The sequence below is a fragment of the Danio rerio genome, chromosome 5 (assembly GCF_049306965.1).
Source record: "Danio rerio strain Tuebingen ecotype United States chromosome 5, GRCz12tu, whole genome shotgun sequence".
Lineage (NCBI taxonomy): Eukaryota > Metazoa > Chordata > Actinopteri > Cypriniformes > Danionidae > Danio > Danio rerio.
The window spans coordinates 31,199,559-31,213,822 of NC_133180.1; the positions used below are offsets into that span (position 1 = coordinate 31,199,559).

The 14,264-nt window shown below is 35.0% G+C and overlaps 2 protein-coding genes across 21 annotated transcripts in view; one reads left to right on the forward strand and one right to left on the reverse strand.

Annotated features, from left to right (window-relative positions):
- The window catches only part of c2cd2l (c2cd2 like), a 54,301-nt gene extending 47,516 nt beyond the window's left edge, over positions 1-6,785 (reverse strand). For 4 of the 20 annotated variants that reach the window (XM_073950772.1, XM_073950782.1, XM_073950778.1 and 1 more), the window contains exons 1-3: positions 6,068-6,502; positions 3,979-4,232; positions 1,586-2,021 (exon numbers count right to left, since the gene is read on the reverse strand). In XM_073950772.1, the coding sequence (XP_073806873.1) occupies positions 1,586-1,960 (375 nt within the window). In that variant the 5' untranslated portion in view covers positions 1,961-2,021; positions 3,979-4,232; positions 6,068-6,502. Of the gene's footprint in view, positions 1-1,585; positions 2,022-3,978; positions 4,330-6,067 lie in introns of those variants that run through there. The other 16 variants (NM_001431126.1, NM_001431125.1, XM_073950774.1 and 13 more) reach the window with 14 other exon arrangements.
- dpagt1 (dolichyl-phosphate (UDP-N-acetylglucosamine) N-acetylglucosaminephosphotransferase 1 (GlcNAc-1-P transferase)) lies at positions 6,411-13,797 on the forward strand. The gene is made up of 9 exons (NM_001089411.1): positions 6,411-6,896; positions 7,007-7,127; positions 7,474-7,687; positions 8,043-8,189; positions 8,961-9,045; positions 9,317-9,505; positions 11,877-11,964; positions 12,080-12,235; positions 13,119-13,797. Exons 1-9 carry the CDS (start codon positions 6,742-6,744, stop codon positions 13,182-13,184), a joined length of 1,221 nt encoding a protein of 406 aa, NP_001082880.1. The 5' UTR covers positions 6,411-6,741; the 3' UTR covers positions 13,185-13,797.
- Positions 13,798-14,264: the final 467 nt, after the last annotated feature.

Genomic DNA, 14,264 nt, shown 5'->3' on the forward strand with positions numbered 1-14,264 from the left:
TTGGAACACACAATTGAACACATATTTTGCAAACTAAACAAAACGAGGCAACAATGTTAACCAAACTTACATGTTATGATCCATAGGAAGAAGAAACTGGTCCATTAAACTGTAAAAGTTACTGACAAAGTCCCTGTCAAAGTCCCATCCATAATAGTCTCTGCAACTTCTTCCTTTAATAGCAACTTTAACTCTTTATTTTCCATAGCCGAATCTCTATCTGTCAGTGATCGTCATCTTTGGCCCAATCCCAATTCTATTTTTGTACCCCTACCCCTTCCCCTTGGCCCTTAAAGCCGAGTGTGTATGGGAAAGGGCTTTAAAATTTACCCCTAGGAAATAGGACAGCACTACAGCACCTGCACACATAATTACACGTCATCACGATCTCATGCTACATATGAGATTAGACGACCGCGACTGCTGTAGTTATTCAAGTTGCTTTATTTTTTGGTATTTATCTTCAGGAAATCACTTAAGGCATATATTATGTTATCATAACAATATAATGCAGCAATAAGTTAACTATAGCATAACAGCATAACTATACTGTGCATTTACACAGTGGCCATATTTATCAATGCAAACACACCAAAAACAACATTAACATTATAGCAGAAACTGTAAAAAGCCCAGGTCCAACCACTAGACTTTTCTGACAGAGTATTCGAGTGTCTGAATCTTGTGGGACTGCTATACAGGAGTTATAATGATTATGGATTTATTTTTGCATTTTTTTTAGCATGACGGTAAAACATAAACGTGGTTATGAATATATTAAAACATGTGCTTGTTGTAAAAATTCGTAATAATGACAAAAAAATACTTTGTGGATCTCCTTACTTCCGGGTGTAACTATCCTGCTGTTGTGGACCGTGTATTCTGGGACATTTTCTTACTCCTTGGTTTTGAGAGTGGTCCTGAAAAATCTTCATTCCAAGGGGTATTTACCCCTTCCCCTTAGCCCTATGCCTTCAAGCTAAAGAGAATTGGCACACCCCTACCCCTTCACAGGAACACACAAAACGAATGGTAGGGGTAAGGGGAAGGGCCAAGGGGTTGATCAGTCCCGTGATCATGACACTAGCTCTGCTAGTGTCTAAAGGGAAAGGCGAGTAAAATGGCTTGTAAAGCTACATATAAGGTGTATTGAGAATAACCTGTCACATATTTAGCAAAATCTCTATGCTTAGGACAGTTATTAAAATATTCTTATTTACACTGATTAGTCAAGAAAAATAAGTGCCAATTTAGCTCAATAAAAAAAAAGCCCCGGAGGAGAGGATAGACGGAGCCCTGTCATATGTAATACTCACTGCCGAGCAGATTTTTGGGAGGAGAGAGAAGTGTGTGTGGTTGTTACACAAGAACCTGCATCCCCTGACACTCTGACACCCACACATTCGCTAACAAGTAGCTAGGCCATGATATTATGCCCACACACACATGCAGTCTAAAAATACTCTTACACATGTATAAACATGCATGAAACAATGAAAGCACATGCGGATATATACACAAAACCTCCCACATTTGCTGCGACATCATATGGTCTAAATTTAATTCCTCTCAGGATCCAACTCACCCCTTGTCTGCAGGCTTGTTCGTTGAGTGCCCGCACCCATGCTCTCTGCCAGTGCTCCCTGAATGACCTGAAGGCAAAGAGCGAGGACAAAAGGCCCTTGACGCCAGCTTCAGTGTCACTTCCTGCCCCGTCTCGTCCCAGCCTCAGCCTCAGGAGAGATCCCCACACACCTCCGGTCAGTGTTTGATGGGTGAGACTCAAGGGCAGCTGCCACGGGGTCTCCCTCTTGCCCTGCAGCTTGCTGCACCATCTAGGGCGAACTAACGCCAGTGAGAACTGAACGAGCCAGGCTAGTACGACCAGCAGCGAGGCACAGAAAAGTGCCACCTGAACCAGCCAGCTCACGTCCTGGAAAGTCGTCATCTCCCAAGGCATTGATCACTTGAGTCCCATTTTTATGAAGGGGTGAAAATATTGACTCACGAAGGTTGGAACTCTGGGAAAAAGATGGAGAGAGATTGAGAGTAAGTAGACTGGAAAAGAACCAGATGCAGGCATATGCAGCCATGTGGCACCAACATATCATAGGAACACTGACATGTAAAGGGACAGATCACTAAAGAGTTAATATTCTGTCAAAATTAAGCCATTGCCCCCAAAATAGAGTATATAGAGTATATCTGTGAAGAGGCTGAAATGATTTTGCAAATGCTGTTTATTACCTTGCACCGGCTAATCATTTTGATTCACTAGACTTTAATGTATCATCAGAAGTCGTGGGCATTAATTTTGTTTCATGGATTATATTACATGGATTTTTTTTTTTTGACTCTCGAAGTGGAGCTACACAACTACACCTAAAATCTGTTTGATAAAGTCACATACATTTGATGGTGTAGTCACATTTTTAGGAGAGCTGTCCCTTTAGTCATTCACCAAAAATCTGTTTTTTATTTGAAATTGAAAGTTGCAGGGAAGTAGAATCAAAACATTTTAAAAGATTAAAATAAAAATCTTCTAAAATGAGCATTTTTCTAAAACTCCAACACTTATTTTCACTAATTTCACATTAAAGGCAATAAAAATAACGGATTAATTGACATAAAAGAGAAATTACTCAACTTTTAAATAAGAGCCTGACAAAAATGCTAATTTTAGAAGAAAGTTTCAGGCAGCATTTATAGGTTTTTGCATGTAAACTCTTTATATATATATATATATATATATATATATATATATATATATATATATATATATATATATATATATATATATATGAAGAGTTAAATACAGAAATATTTAAAGAATAAATACAGAGTCATGTTAATATAACCGTGATATGCTTGAGACATAGTAAAAAGTGTGAGTACAATGGTCTAACATGTCTATCAGTGGTTCTCAATGTCATTCCATAGAAAACCACTGAAAACTATAAAACACATTTATAGAAATACTAAAAATCAAAATACTCTTGCTAAAATGCAAACGGCCCCTAAGCCAACATTTACTTTCACAACAAATGATACAGAGGGGTTTTTCTTGTTCTACATGCATAAAAATCTGAATAAATACACATTTGGAACACAATGAGGAGGAGTAAATAATGACCTTTTTGATGCTTATTTGCAAATCAGAAATATTTTTTGTTTTCTGTTTATATTTCAATTACATTATTGGCTAAAATTTTCCTCTTATCCAACCAAACATACCAGAAGGAAGGCCATCTTCCCTAAAAGAAAGTGAACAATTTTAACAACACCACAGTTACTGTTATTACTATTTATTGTGCTGTTAATATTATAATGTTTACATTTCCCAAGGTTCACAGCGTGTGTTCTTATCACTAGATTTACAAGTGCATCTCCTGTTAGTATTCCCACCTGTGCTTAAAAGTTTCAGCAGTTGAGCAAACTGACTAAGCATTTCGGTGAAAGTGTGACATTCAATGCCTCTCCTGAAACCGGAGAAGTGGCCAACTTCTTCCAGAAAACTCAGCTCGGCTGCACAGTCTAGTCCTGTGTGAAGCCTGTGTGTATGTGTATGAGAGCCGCTCCGATTCTGTCACATTTCTGACAGCCCAGCAGCAGCGATGAAGCAGCTGTGTTCTGGGTCAGTGCTGCACTGCAACGGCGAACGAGCTCACCATGACCCATCTAGCGATTCAGTTTCAGTCCCTTCATTGTGATAGGGTGTACTTAATTCTAACACAAATGATGGCGTTCTTATCAAACCATGCATGTTTTCCCTCACTGGTCACCATTACAAAAGCAGCGGCGTTTGAAACCCCAGTGAGCTGCCTATGAAACGCTAGACATCATTATGTTTTGAGCATTTGACTCAGTTCAGTCAGTTCAGCTGACTCGAATCGCGCATACCGTCAACAAAATGCTGCACGCGCATATGACGCCGAATAAATGTTTGTGCAAGAGAAAACAATATGAAGGATTTATTACCGATCAGATGAGAAACGCCGTGTTCGCGCGCTGACTAGCTACAGAAGAGTGGTTCAATGGCTACATCATGTCTTCGTAATTCCAGCACCAGCCTTCAGGTCCGAGCATCTTCCACGATCAAACCTGAGCTGATCGGTACATGGCCTCCGTCTCTTCAGTCTTTAGCGTGCGACATAAAATCACACATTTACAATGACCAGTGCAGTCCACGCAGGAGAAAATGTGTCTTCCTCCCACCGGCGGTGTTGGACGGTCTGTAATGGTAATGCGCAGGAACAGAACAGTCGAGCTGTCAAATAGTGTAGCAACACAAACACACATACCGCGTAAGGACAACGCGTTTAAAGAGACACGCACACTTCAGGCTGCGCATGCGTAAAGCGCATATTCCCTGGCTGATCCTTAAAAGAGTTTTCGCTGACGTTTGTTACATTATGTCAAGTAATTTTTTTTTTTATGTTGTTGTTACAAATGCATCTTGTATTTGTTTGATTTATCATGATTTATTAGACTTGGTAAAAATCATAGGTTAGTTGAGCTCCTTTTAACAGTTTTTAATAGCATCTTTTCATTTGGTGTTAAGTGGTTCAAATCGACTTCTCTAATTTTGAAAAAAACAATTCATTCCCAAATATATGTATTAACAATTAATGAACCCATATGTTCGACTGGTTGTCTTTGTGGAATATTTATGTAGTTTTTTTCCATATTGGGTTTATAATTATTATTAAAATGATAAATAAATTTAATTGCAAATCTCAAGAAAGATGTTAATATTGGCTCATTTAATTAACTTTAATCAACTGCTCAGAATACTTTTCTATCCATGTCATATGCTGTAATATATTATAAAACAAATTAATGTTTTAACAAATTAACAAATTGAACTAAATTATTATTTTTTTTGTTATGCCTTTAAGCATGTATAGCCTACAGTATGTTGTGTTTTGTTTTTCTTCTGGCATACCCCTGACTGAGGCCTTCTTTGATTTTTAAACTTCTCAGAATATACTTTCATGAGTCTGAAATATTTTTTTCTTTAAATGACCTTTTTTTTTCACCTGAAAATAAAAATTGGTTTAGGCTGTCAGCTTTCCATATCACACTGCATGTTGTTCTAATAAAGAAATAAAATGTTTTTTTTTCCATTCTCCTGTTTTTGTTCAATCTAAATGTCGTTCAAATTATAACGTCTTTTGGGAATGTATTAGTGTATGCTTCCCTACTGTATACTACAGTGACCCTTTGACTGTGTGTGTTTATATGGTAAACACTGTGTTTTTTTTTTAAATGTTCACATGTTTTTATTTCTTACATAGTTTTTTTTTTAGTTTAAATTATTATGATATTTTATTTCCATTCTTTTATTTTAATATTGTATTTGTCCACCTACAGTATTTCAAGCATTGGCAACATTTATCATTTACAGTCATGCCAATAAAGCAGTTTTGAATGGTATTGTATTCAATACATAAATGCTCTTATAAGTTTCATACAATCACATATTCAAATAAAAACATCGTATTGTAGATTTTTTTCTGTCTGCAATTAAACTTTTCAAACAATAATAATATCTTGATAAATAAAACTAACATGACATAGCAATTGTCATGGGTAGCACAATTGTAGGTAGCACAATTGCCTAACAGCAAGAAGGTTGCTGGTTCGAGCCCCGGTTCCCCCAAAGTCCTAAGACATGCAATACAGGTGAATTGAATAAGCTAAATTGTCTGTAGTGTATATGTGTGAATGCAAAAGTGTATGGGGGTTTCCCAGTGTTGAGTTGCGGCCGGAAGGCCATCTGCTGCCTAAAACATGTGCTGGATAAGTTGGCGGTTCATTCTGCTGTGGTGACCCCTGATTAATAAAGGGACTAGGACGAAAAGAAAATAAATGAATGAATTAATTTATTTCATGAATAATATTGTAGCCCTGCATTTAACAAATTGCCAGGTATCACTACAATGTCAAAAATATTACTTCACGGAAGTTGAGACTTTTAACATGCTTTTCATTTCAGTTTCCGGTTGTGTTACGCCTGCAAAAAGTTCGACTCAAAACCAATATGACAGTATCAAAACATACTTACACATATCTCTGACTAAACACCTCCTTGGTATCCATTTGAATTGTACGGCATTGCGCTTAAAACCTTAATCGTTAACTCTCATAGCATTAGATCATGAGAGTATATTAAGATAGTTGTGTAAATGCAAGCGGTCAGCGGACGGATTATGTTGACGGAAGTAGACGTGGATTTTGTGATGAGATCAGAGCCAAACGTACAATGTAAACTGACATATCGATAACCATTTGACGTCAACGCTGTTTGCATTTGTTGTAGGAGTAATAAGTTACTCATAACCTAAGCCGGGATTTATTTAGGCAGGAGGTTCTCCTCTACCGCCGGTTACTTACATGAGGTTGTGGAAATCTAGCTGTCAACGTTGAGCCAGAAAACAACCGTTTACTGATGAATCTAACGTTACTTTGCAGAGAAACATCGTTCATTCGCTTCGAAAATAAACAAATGTTATTTTTGTACGCGCTTTTATCCATTAACGGTTTCCGCCGCGTATCGGACATGTAGTTAAAACATCTGTAAACTTTGAAGAAACATGTTCAGTTAATGTCTGCTTCATTATGATTATAAAACGCAATAGCATTGAATGTTGCTGACAGGAAACGAACGCTTGAGTTGTTGTAATACAATACATATATTAGTACAGTAGATTCAGTATATTGTAGTTTTATATCGAGAAGATGTCTCCAATTCCTGTTGTTCCTCTGATCATCAACTGTTGTATGTCTGCACTTGGGTGCATTGCAACAGTCAAGCTTATTCCTGCCTTTAAGGAACATTTCATATCTGCAAGACTTTATGGCATGGACTTAAATAAAACCACAAAGAAAGAGGTGTAAGTTTTGGATTTTTATTCTTATGTTATTGTGCATCGATATTATGTGTTGCTTTGCTATATGACGTTTGACACCTGAATTTAACTCTTGTTTCCTTTTTATTAACCAGACCCGAGTCACAGGGTGTAATCAGTGGGACAGTCTTCCTCATCATCCTCTTCCTCTTCATCCCTGTTCCATTCTTACAGTGCTTTATGGGAGAGAAGTGTCAACGGTTTCCTCACAACGAGGTGAGAGAACGAATGATCCTTTAATCATGAAGTGAATATCAAGAACTCATCGTTTGTTACTGTAATGTTGCAGAATTAGGGGTCAGCAGGGGCTTTTAGTTATTGCAACGTTTTAAAATAATCAAGAACATGATCAATTGTTTCAAAGTCTGTGCAAAGGCTTTTATGATGTTCCGAAATATTATCTAAAGGGATAATTCGCCCAAAAAGAATGATTTACTCACTATTTACTCTTCCTCAGAATGTTCCAAAGCTTTAGAAGTGTTTTTACCCCTGTTGAACATAAAAGAAGATATTTTGAAGAATGATGGAAACGTAGTCATTGTCATTTTTTTGATCCACATAGTTTGTTCAGCTGATCGGTGCATTGTTGGCCATCTGCTGCATGATTTTCCTGGGCTTTGCTGATGATGTTCTGAACCTGCGATGGAGACACAAACTTCTGCTGCCCACCATGGCCTCTCTGCCTCTCCTCATGGTTTACTTCACTAACTTTGGCAACACTGTCATCGTCGTGCCAAAACCTTTCCGTCTCCTTTTGGGGATGCATTTGGACCTGGGTGAGTGTGATGGTCAGAGAGTCTGCTGAAGTGTTGGGTGTTCTCTTTCTTGACAGAGAGAAGTTTATTTTGTAGGTATTATACACATGTACATCACCATTTTGGAAGGACACTATATGCTGTGTAACTGCAGGTTAACTATGTTTCTTTACTGTCTAACCTTTACACAACTCCTTAACTTACTTATTTTTGACTGTAATGTAATAGTAATGTGTACCTTGGCTTTTTGTAAAGGTGACAATAATTATTTGGGACAAATATTATTGTGAAATACGCTATACAAATAAACTTGAATTGAATTGTATTGTATGATACATGCTTATAAACTGACTGTTTTGCATATACTGTGTTTTAGGAATTCTGTATTATGTGTATATGGGAATGTTGGCTGTGTTTTGCACAAATGCGATCAACATCTTGGCTGGCATCAATGGCATTGAGTCTGGACAGGCTCTCTTCATATCAGGGTCCATCATCCTCTTTAATTTACTGGAACTCAATGGTGAGCTGAGGGTCTGTTTTTCCTCTTATTTTTATATTAAAATCTCTTTGCATGGTTTTAATATAGGCGTAATTTGTTTCACGTGTATGTACACTATCAATAATTGAGATTCGTTTTTACATATAATCATGTAAGCTGCATTTATTTGATCAAATATACAGAAAACTCTTTAAATATTGTTGTTTAAAATGATTTTTAAAATAAGGTAAATATGAAGGCTACTGAAGTCTTCAGAAATTATAGTCAAAAATGTAAATAATATTCAGAATTGCTGAAAAAAACAACAACATTTGTTTAAAAGTGCTCAGCAAAGATTAATCGTGATTAATCGCATCCAAAATAAATGTTTGTTTTGACATAATATATGGGTGTGTTATATATGGTATATTTATCATGTATATATGATACAACAAAAAAATTTGTCACATGGATATTTTAATTAATATATAATTTGTATCACATGTACATATACTGTATATTTTATATCTAAATAAAAATGAACTTTTTCTAAAATGTATGTATGCATGCATGTGTGTTTTTTTACATACAGAATAAATATACACAGTACACACACATACAGTTTATTATGTCAAAACATACGTTTATTTTAGATGCGGTCAGTTTTGCTCAGCACTGCTTATTAATCAATGTTGCAAACAGTTACATTGTTATAATTGTTGCCTTTTAAAGTCAGAGTTTAAAGTTTGCAGCTATATTTAATATCTGCTCTTGGATTGTTATATTGATCTTTGAATGCCATTTCTCTTTCAGGAGACTACAGAGATGACCATGTTTTCTCCTTGTACTTCATGATTCCTTTTTTCTTCACCACATTAGCTCTCTTCTACCACAATTGGTTTGTTCAAATTCTTGCCTTTTGATTATCATTGGCATATACCAAAGATATATTTGTTTATATATTTGCCATGCATAAAGCAATTTTTGGAAATGTTATTATTTAAAATCCCTAAAAACAAACATGCCCATTGCCAAGATGTACTAGATATGTCCCGTAATGCAGATTGATTTCAAGTGTGTTTTGATACTTGCTCCAACACTGACATTAATTTTTTTTAAAAGTTTGCTTAGTTCACCTTTAATTCTCTCTTTTGAATACTGCCTATTAGGTATCCCTCTTCTGTGTTTGTGGGAGACACTTTCTGTTACTTTGCTGGAATGACATTTGCAGTTGTCGGGATACTCGGCCACTTTAGCAAGACAATGCTGCTTTTCTTCATCCCTCAAGTCATCAACTTTATTTACTCACTGCCTCAGCTCTTTCACATCATTCCCTGCCCTAGACATCGCCTGCCTAGGTAGGTAATTTCACTAACATTTGTTTTTATACATAATTATAAATGTAAGGACACTTCAATTAAATAATTTAAATTTTAGTAGTCTGGAAGCTATGAGAGCTATATGTTCTTCATTATACACACTCTTTTTACAATTTTAAAGTGATTTACTTTTAATTTTAAGTGATTTGCTGGATAGAGAGAAGTGAGGATATGGGTTTAAATATGCATATTTTAGAAAATTTTTGATATTTTAGTCTGTCTAATAAAATAGTTAAAGATAAGCTTCATCTTTGATTGCTATTTAAATATTTATTGTTTACTTAAATAGGTCCTATGATGCCTTTTTAAAGGGCATTTTTAAGGTTTTTGGAGTTTCTGGAATATCAGGGAATTTTAGAAGGTCTGTTCCAGACATTGCAAGTCAGGGAGATCTTTGTTTAGAATATTTTAACCAAGGAATATCAATAATTTTTGTTTGTTATTTTAAATTTGTCAGCTCTTTGTTAGATACAGTTAGCCTATTTTTTCAGTGCCACATTATTCCTTCATTATCTCCTTAAATCAAATGTAGTTACCAGCCTGGTCCTGTTAAAATATTACATTGTTTTGTGTGTGCTTAGTGTGCAACATAACAGTTGCCTGTTTCTCTGTCAATTATTCACCTTATTTTGCAATGTGGAAGCAAGCAACTCTTTTCTTTAAATGTGTAGTCTTCCAATACATTTGCCTACATAACTAGGCTTATAAAATGGTCAAAGTATTTGCACATCAAATCATTTACATTTAAATATTATGATAAGAAAATTACAGCTTACAACATCAAACAGCATTAGTTGTTTTGTGTGGCGAAAATGAATGGAAGTGAATGAGACAGTAAGTCTCTATGCATTTAGGATACAATGACTGAATAATAGGTCATGGATATTCAGCTTTTCGTCAGTAAAAGTCAGGGACATTTGGTAAATTGGGAATAAGGGAACAGGTTAACATGCTTTAATGTTGAAAAAAAAAATTCCCATATGATATACATTATTGAAGCATTTATAATCATAGTTTGTCTTAAATGCTGAGATTGCATTCTATTTTTTCACAAAGCTATGAGTGTTTCAGAAATGTAATGCCTCTTACTACAAGCCTTCGGTTTTATGACAATGGATGATCAAGCAGATGAATCAGAAATAACTTGGCAAGCACAAGTTGTTTGAAAAAAAAAAACAGAAGTCTAGTCTAACGTGGTCTAAATGGTAACATAGCTGATCTCTAAAAGCCTTGACAAGGTTGAACGCAAAGGATTTTTTCTACTGGCCCAATCGTACTAGTAGTTCAGATTTGTACTTGCCCTGCCAATATTTTCACTGGCCCTACCAAAAAAAGTTTATAGCTATTTCTTAGCCACAAATAAAATGAAAATGTGTCAAAATGTTTGTAAATCTAGAATTTAAATATTTAAAAAATTTTAATAAATGTGTAATAAGCAAAACTCAAAGTGTTTTGAAAAAAAAAAGATGGCTAAAGACTGGCTAAACTGATGGCAAACTGTACATAACTTAATTTTTTTAGTCATGGTGTACGCTCGTATATGTCTGCTTCCAAGACGTTAGAAACAAATGTTTTCCTTTAGCATCATCATTTGATGTTACCGCCATGTTGCTGTCTCTTCGCTGTACTAATAACATGTTCACAACATCTAATCAGATAAGAAGAACCAAGAAGGTAGCATTTGAAGGCTTGAAAGTACAAACTGTTTCTCAATTCTAAAACTGTATTTGCACGCAATTGACAAATAGTCACAGGCAAATTAAACTTTAGTGACAATTCAGCAGTGGCCCGATCGGGCCAGTAACGATTCTGTCTGCTGTCCCGAGCATCTCACACACTGGCCCCGGGCCATCGGGCAGTCCTTATTGTTGAGCCCTGCTTGATATACTTCAAGTGAGATTAAAAAACAAACTGGCTTGTTGTTATTTTAAACAAAATCGGGCCAAAATCAAGCTTTTTCAGATGTTTGAAACATTCTTTTCTTTTGTGGTTTATTTTCTTTATTCATTCACTTAATTTGTGAGATGTCCACAAGTAAAAACAAGAGATTATTTATACTAAAAATATAAAGCAACACTGACGTTGTTGTTTTTTTCATGCTTAAAACTGCAGATTTACTTGTTTCAAAGAAATCTACTAAATAAAGTCCTGAATCTAATCTGAAATCAGTGTTCTTTAAAAATTAAAATGTGTAAACAGTGTGTAATATTGACTTTACACATTTATTTATTGTTGTTGATCTTAAGTTTCCCATCAGTGAATGCACACAGTGCTTCCTTAGCAGTTACACCAAAAGTAAAGCAAAATGAAATTATTGTGTGGGCTTGACATCTAAATCTGATTAATACAGGTTACAGTCAGACACAGGAAAGCTGGGCATGAGCTACTCCAAATTCAAACAGAAAGACCTTGGCAAATTAGGGCAACTTATTCTAAAGGTAAAAACACTCATGACACCACATCACGTTATATGGGTTTAGGACTGTTTGTTTGATTAGATTGCACATCCTATTTTGAGAACGTTTAAATGTAATTTCCTCTTTCATCCTGCAGGTGGCAGAAAAGTTATGGGTTCTGGATGTGCGTAGAGGGCAGGAAGGAGATGATGAGTTTATTGAGTGTAACAATATGACCCTTATCAATCTGGTGCTGAAAATACTGGGACCTACCCATGAGAGAACATTGACTGCAATCATGCTGTTAATGCAGGTAAATAAGGCTGGGATATTTGTGAGTTACAGACTTATTAAAGGGATAGTTCCCCTTAAAATAAAAATAATGTCATCCTTTACTCATCCTTCACTTATTTGAGCTTCTTTCTTCTGTTAAACACAAAAAGAAGATATTTTGAAAAATACTGGTAGCTGGTACCCATTGACTTCCTTAGTAATTTTTTCCAACTATGGATGTTGATAGGACACAGCAACCAGCATTCTTCTAAATATCTCCTTTTGTGTTGCACAGAAGAAAGAAACTTATAAAGATGGAAACCCACATGAGGAAGAGTAATTTATGAGTCAATTTTCATTTTGGGGAGAACTACCCTTTATAGATAGATATAAATATAACTACCCTTTATAGATAGATAAGAAGGCATCTGTTTGATCATTATCATCAGTCCTACGTGAGAATTGTTGTCCAAACATATATTAAATTAAAACATATATTAAAGTAATGGCACTCTTAGTTAAACTAAATTTATTATTATTAATAATAAATTCAATTTATTCTGGAAGCTTTATGAGCAACATGTTCTTCAGGAGACCCACTCTTTTGGAATTTAAAGACTCTTTCAAGCAACTGTGAGTTACTGCATAAGGGGATATGTTTGTATGTCTGCTCTCATACAAAAAAAAAGACTGGCATCAATAATAAAATGTATATTCATTGTAAAATTGCTCGTAGTTTTTCAAGATTTTATTAATTTGCATGACTTTTTTATGTCTAGAAATACCACTTTTATAATTAGACTGCTTTAGATATCAAGGTTTTCCAAGACTGTGTGAATTCTTGTTATTTTAAGGGAACTGTTAACTTGGATTAAAATATCATTGATATTATTAATAATACAATTATCTATTTTTTAATGCAGGTTTTGGGGAGTGCTGTGGCATTTGGCATTCGTTATCACCTTGTGCGTCTGTTCTATGACGTCTAGAAAACTTGAGAACCTGAGATACTCTACAACTTGCTGCTTTCATTTGGACAAACAACTGAATCAACTGATTTTTAATATATATATATATATATATATATATATATATATATATATATATATATATATATATATATATATATATATATATATTATTACTATCTACTGCCTGTTTTCTATAAAAATCTCATTGCAGTACAGTGTATTTCAGCTCTTCTGTTTGTGTATCTGCATGTGAAGGGACAATCTACACGTAAGCCCCCAATACTCACTGGGACATGAAGGCTCTGTAAATAACAATGTCAGCATGAGGATTTCCAATAATGTGGGGCATCCTGAAAAGCAGACGGTTCTATTTTGAAAAATTATGTGAAGCATTTACATTCAGGGATATTTTAGACAGTTGGTGTGAACATTTCTGAAATATTGCTGAAACACATGTGCACTTATATTTTTCTGTGTCAGAGCAAATAACATGACTCATTTGAATAAACCAGTGTGACAATGGACCATGTTAGCTTCAAGAAAAGAAAATGGAGCATTCAAACTTGAAATCCAACATAACCAAAATATGCTGATTGTTTTGATAAAAAATAAAAAAATATATATAAACCTATAGTGTATTTGTAGTGTGTCTAGCTGATATATGTAGAGAATAGATAATTGTTACCCACATAAAGACACTATAGTGTTTTGGAACCATACTACAGTAAAGCATTTTAAACTGTGTATATTACAGTATTTGCAACAGTTAATAAATGCTACCACATACCAGAGAATTAACTATAGTGAACTGATAAAACTAAAAAACATTGAAGTACAGTTAAGTTAGCTCTACAGTAAAATGTGGTGTATTATAGTATATCATGCCCTATATGATTGTAGAAAAATTAAGTATTGGATGATTTGTTTATAGTAGTGTAGTTGTATTACCGCAGCAACTATATAATTACCACAGATTAATTCAAGTACTTTAGTATGGTTAACAATAGAATATAACTTTCATTCACATTTACTGTTAAAGTAGAATGATACTGTGTCCACTCCAAACAGAAAACAGTGTCGTGCATCAAGTAAAATCGT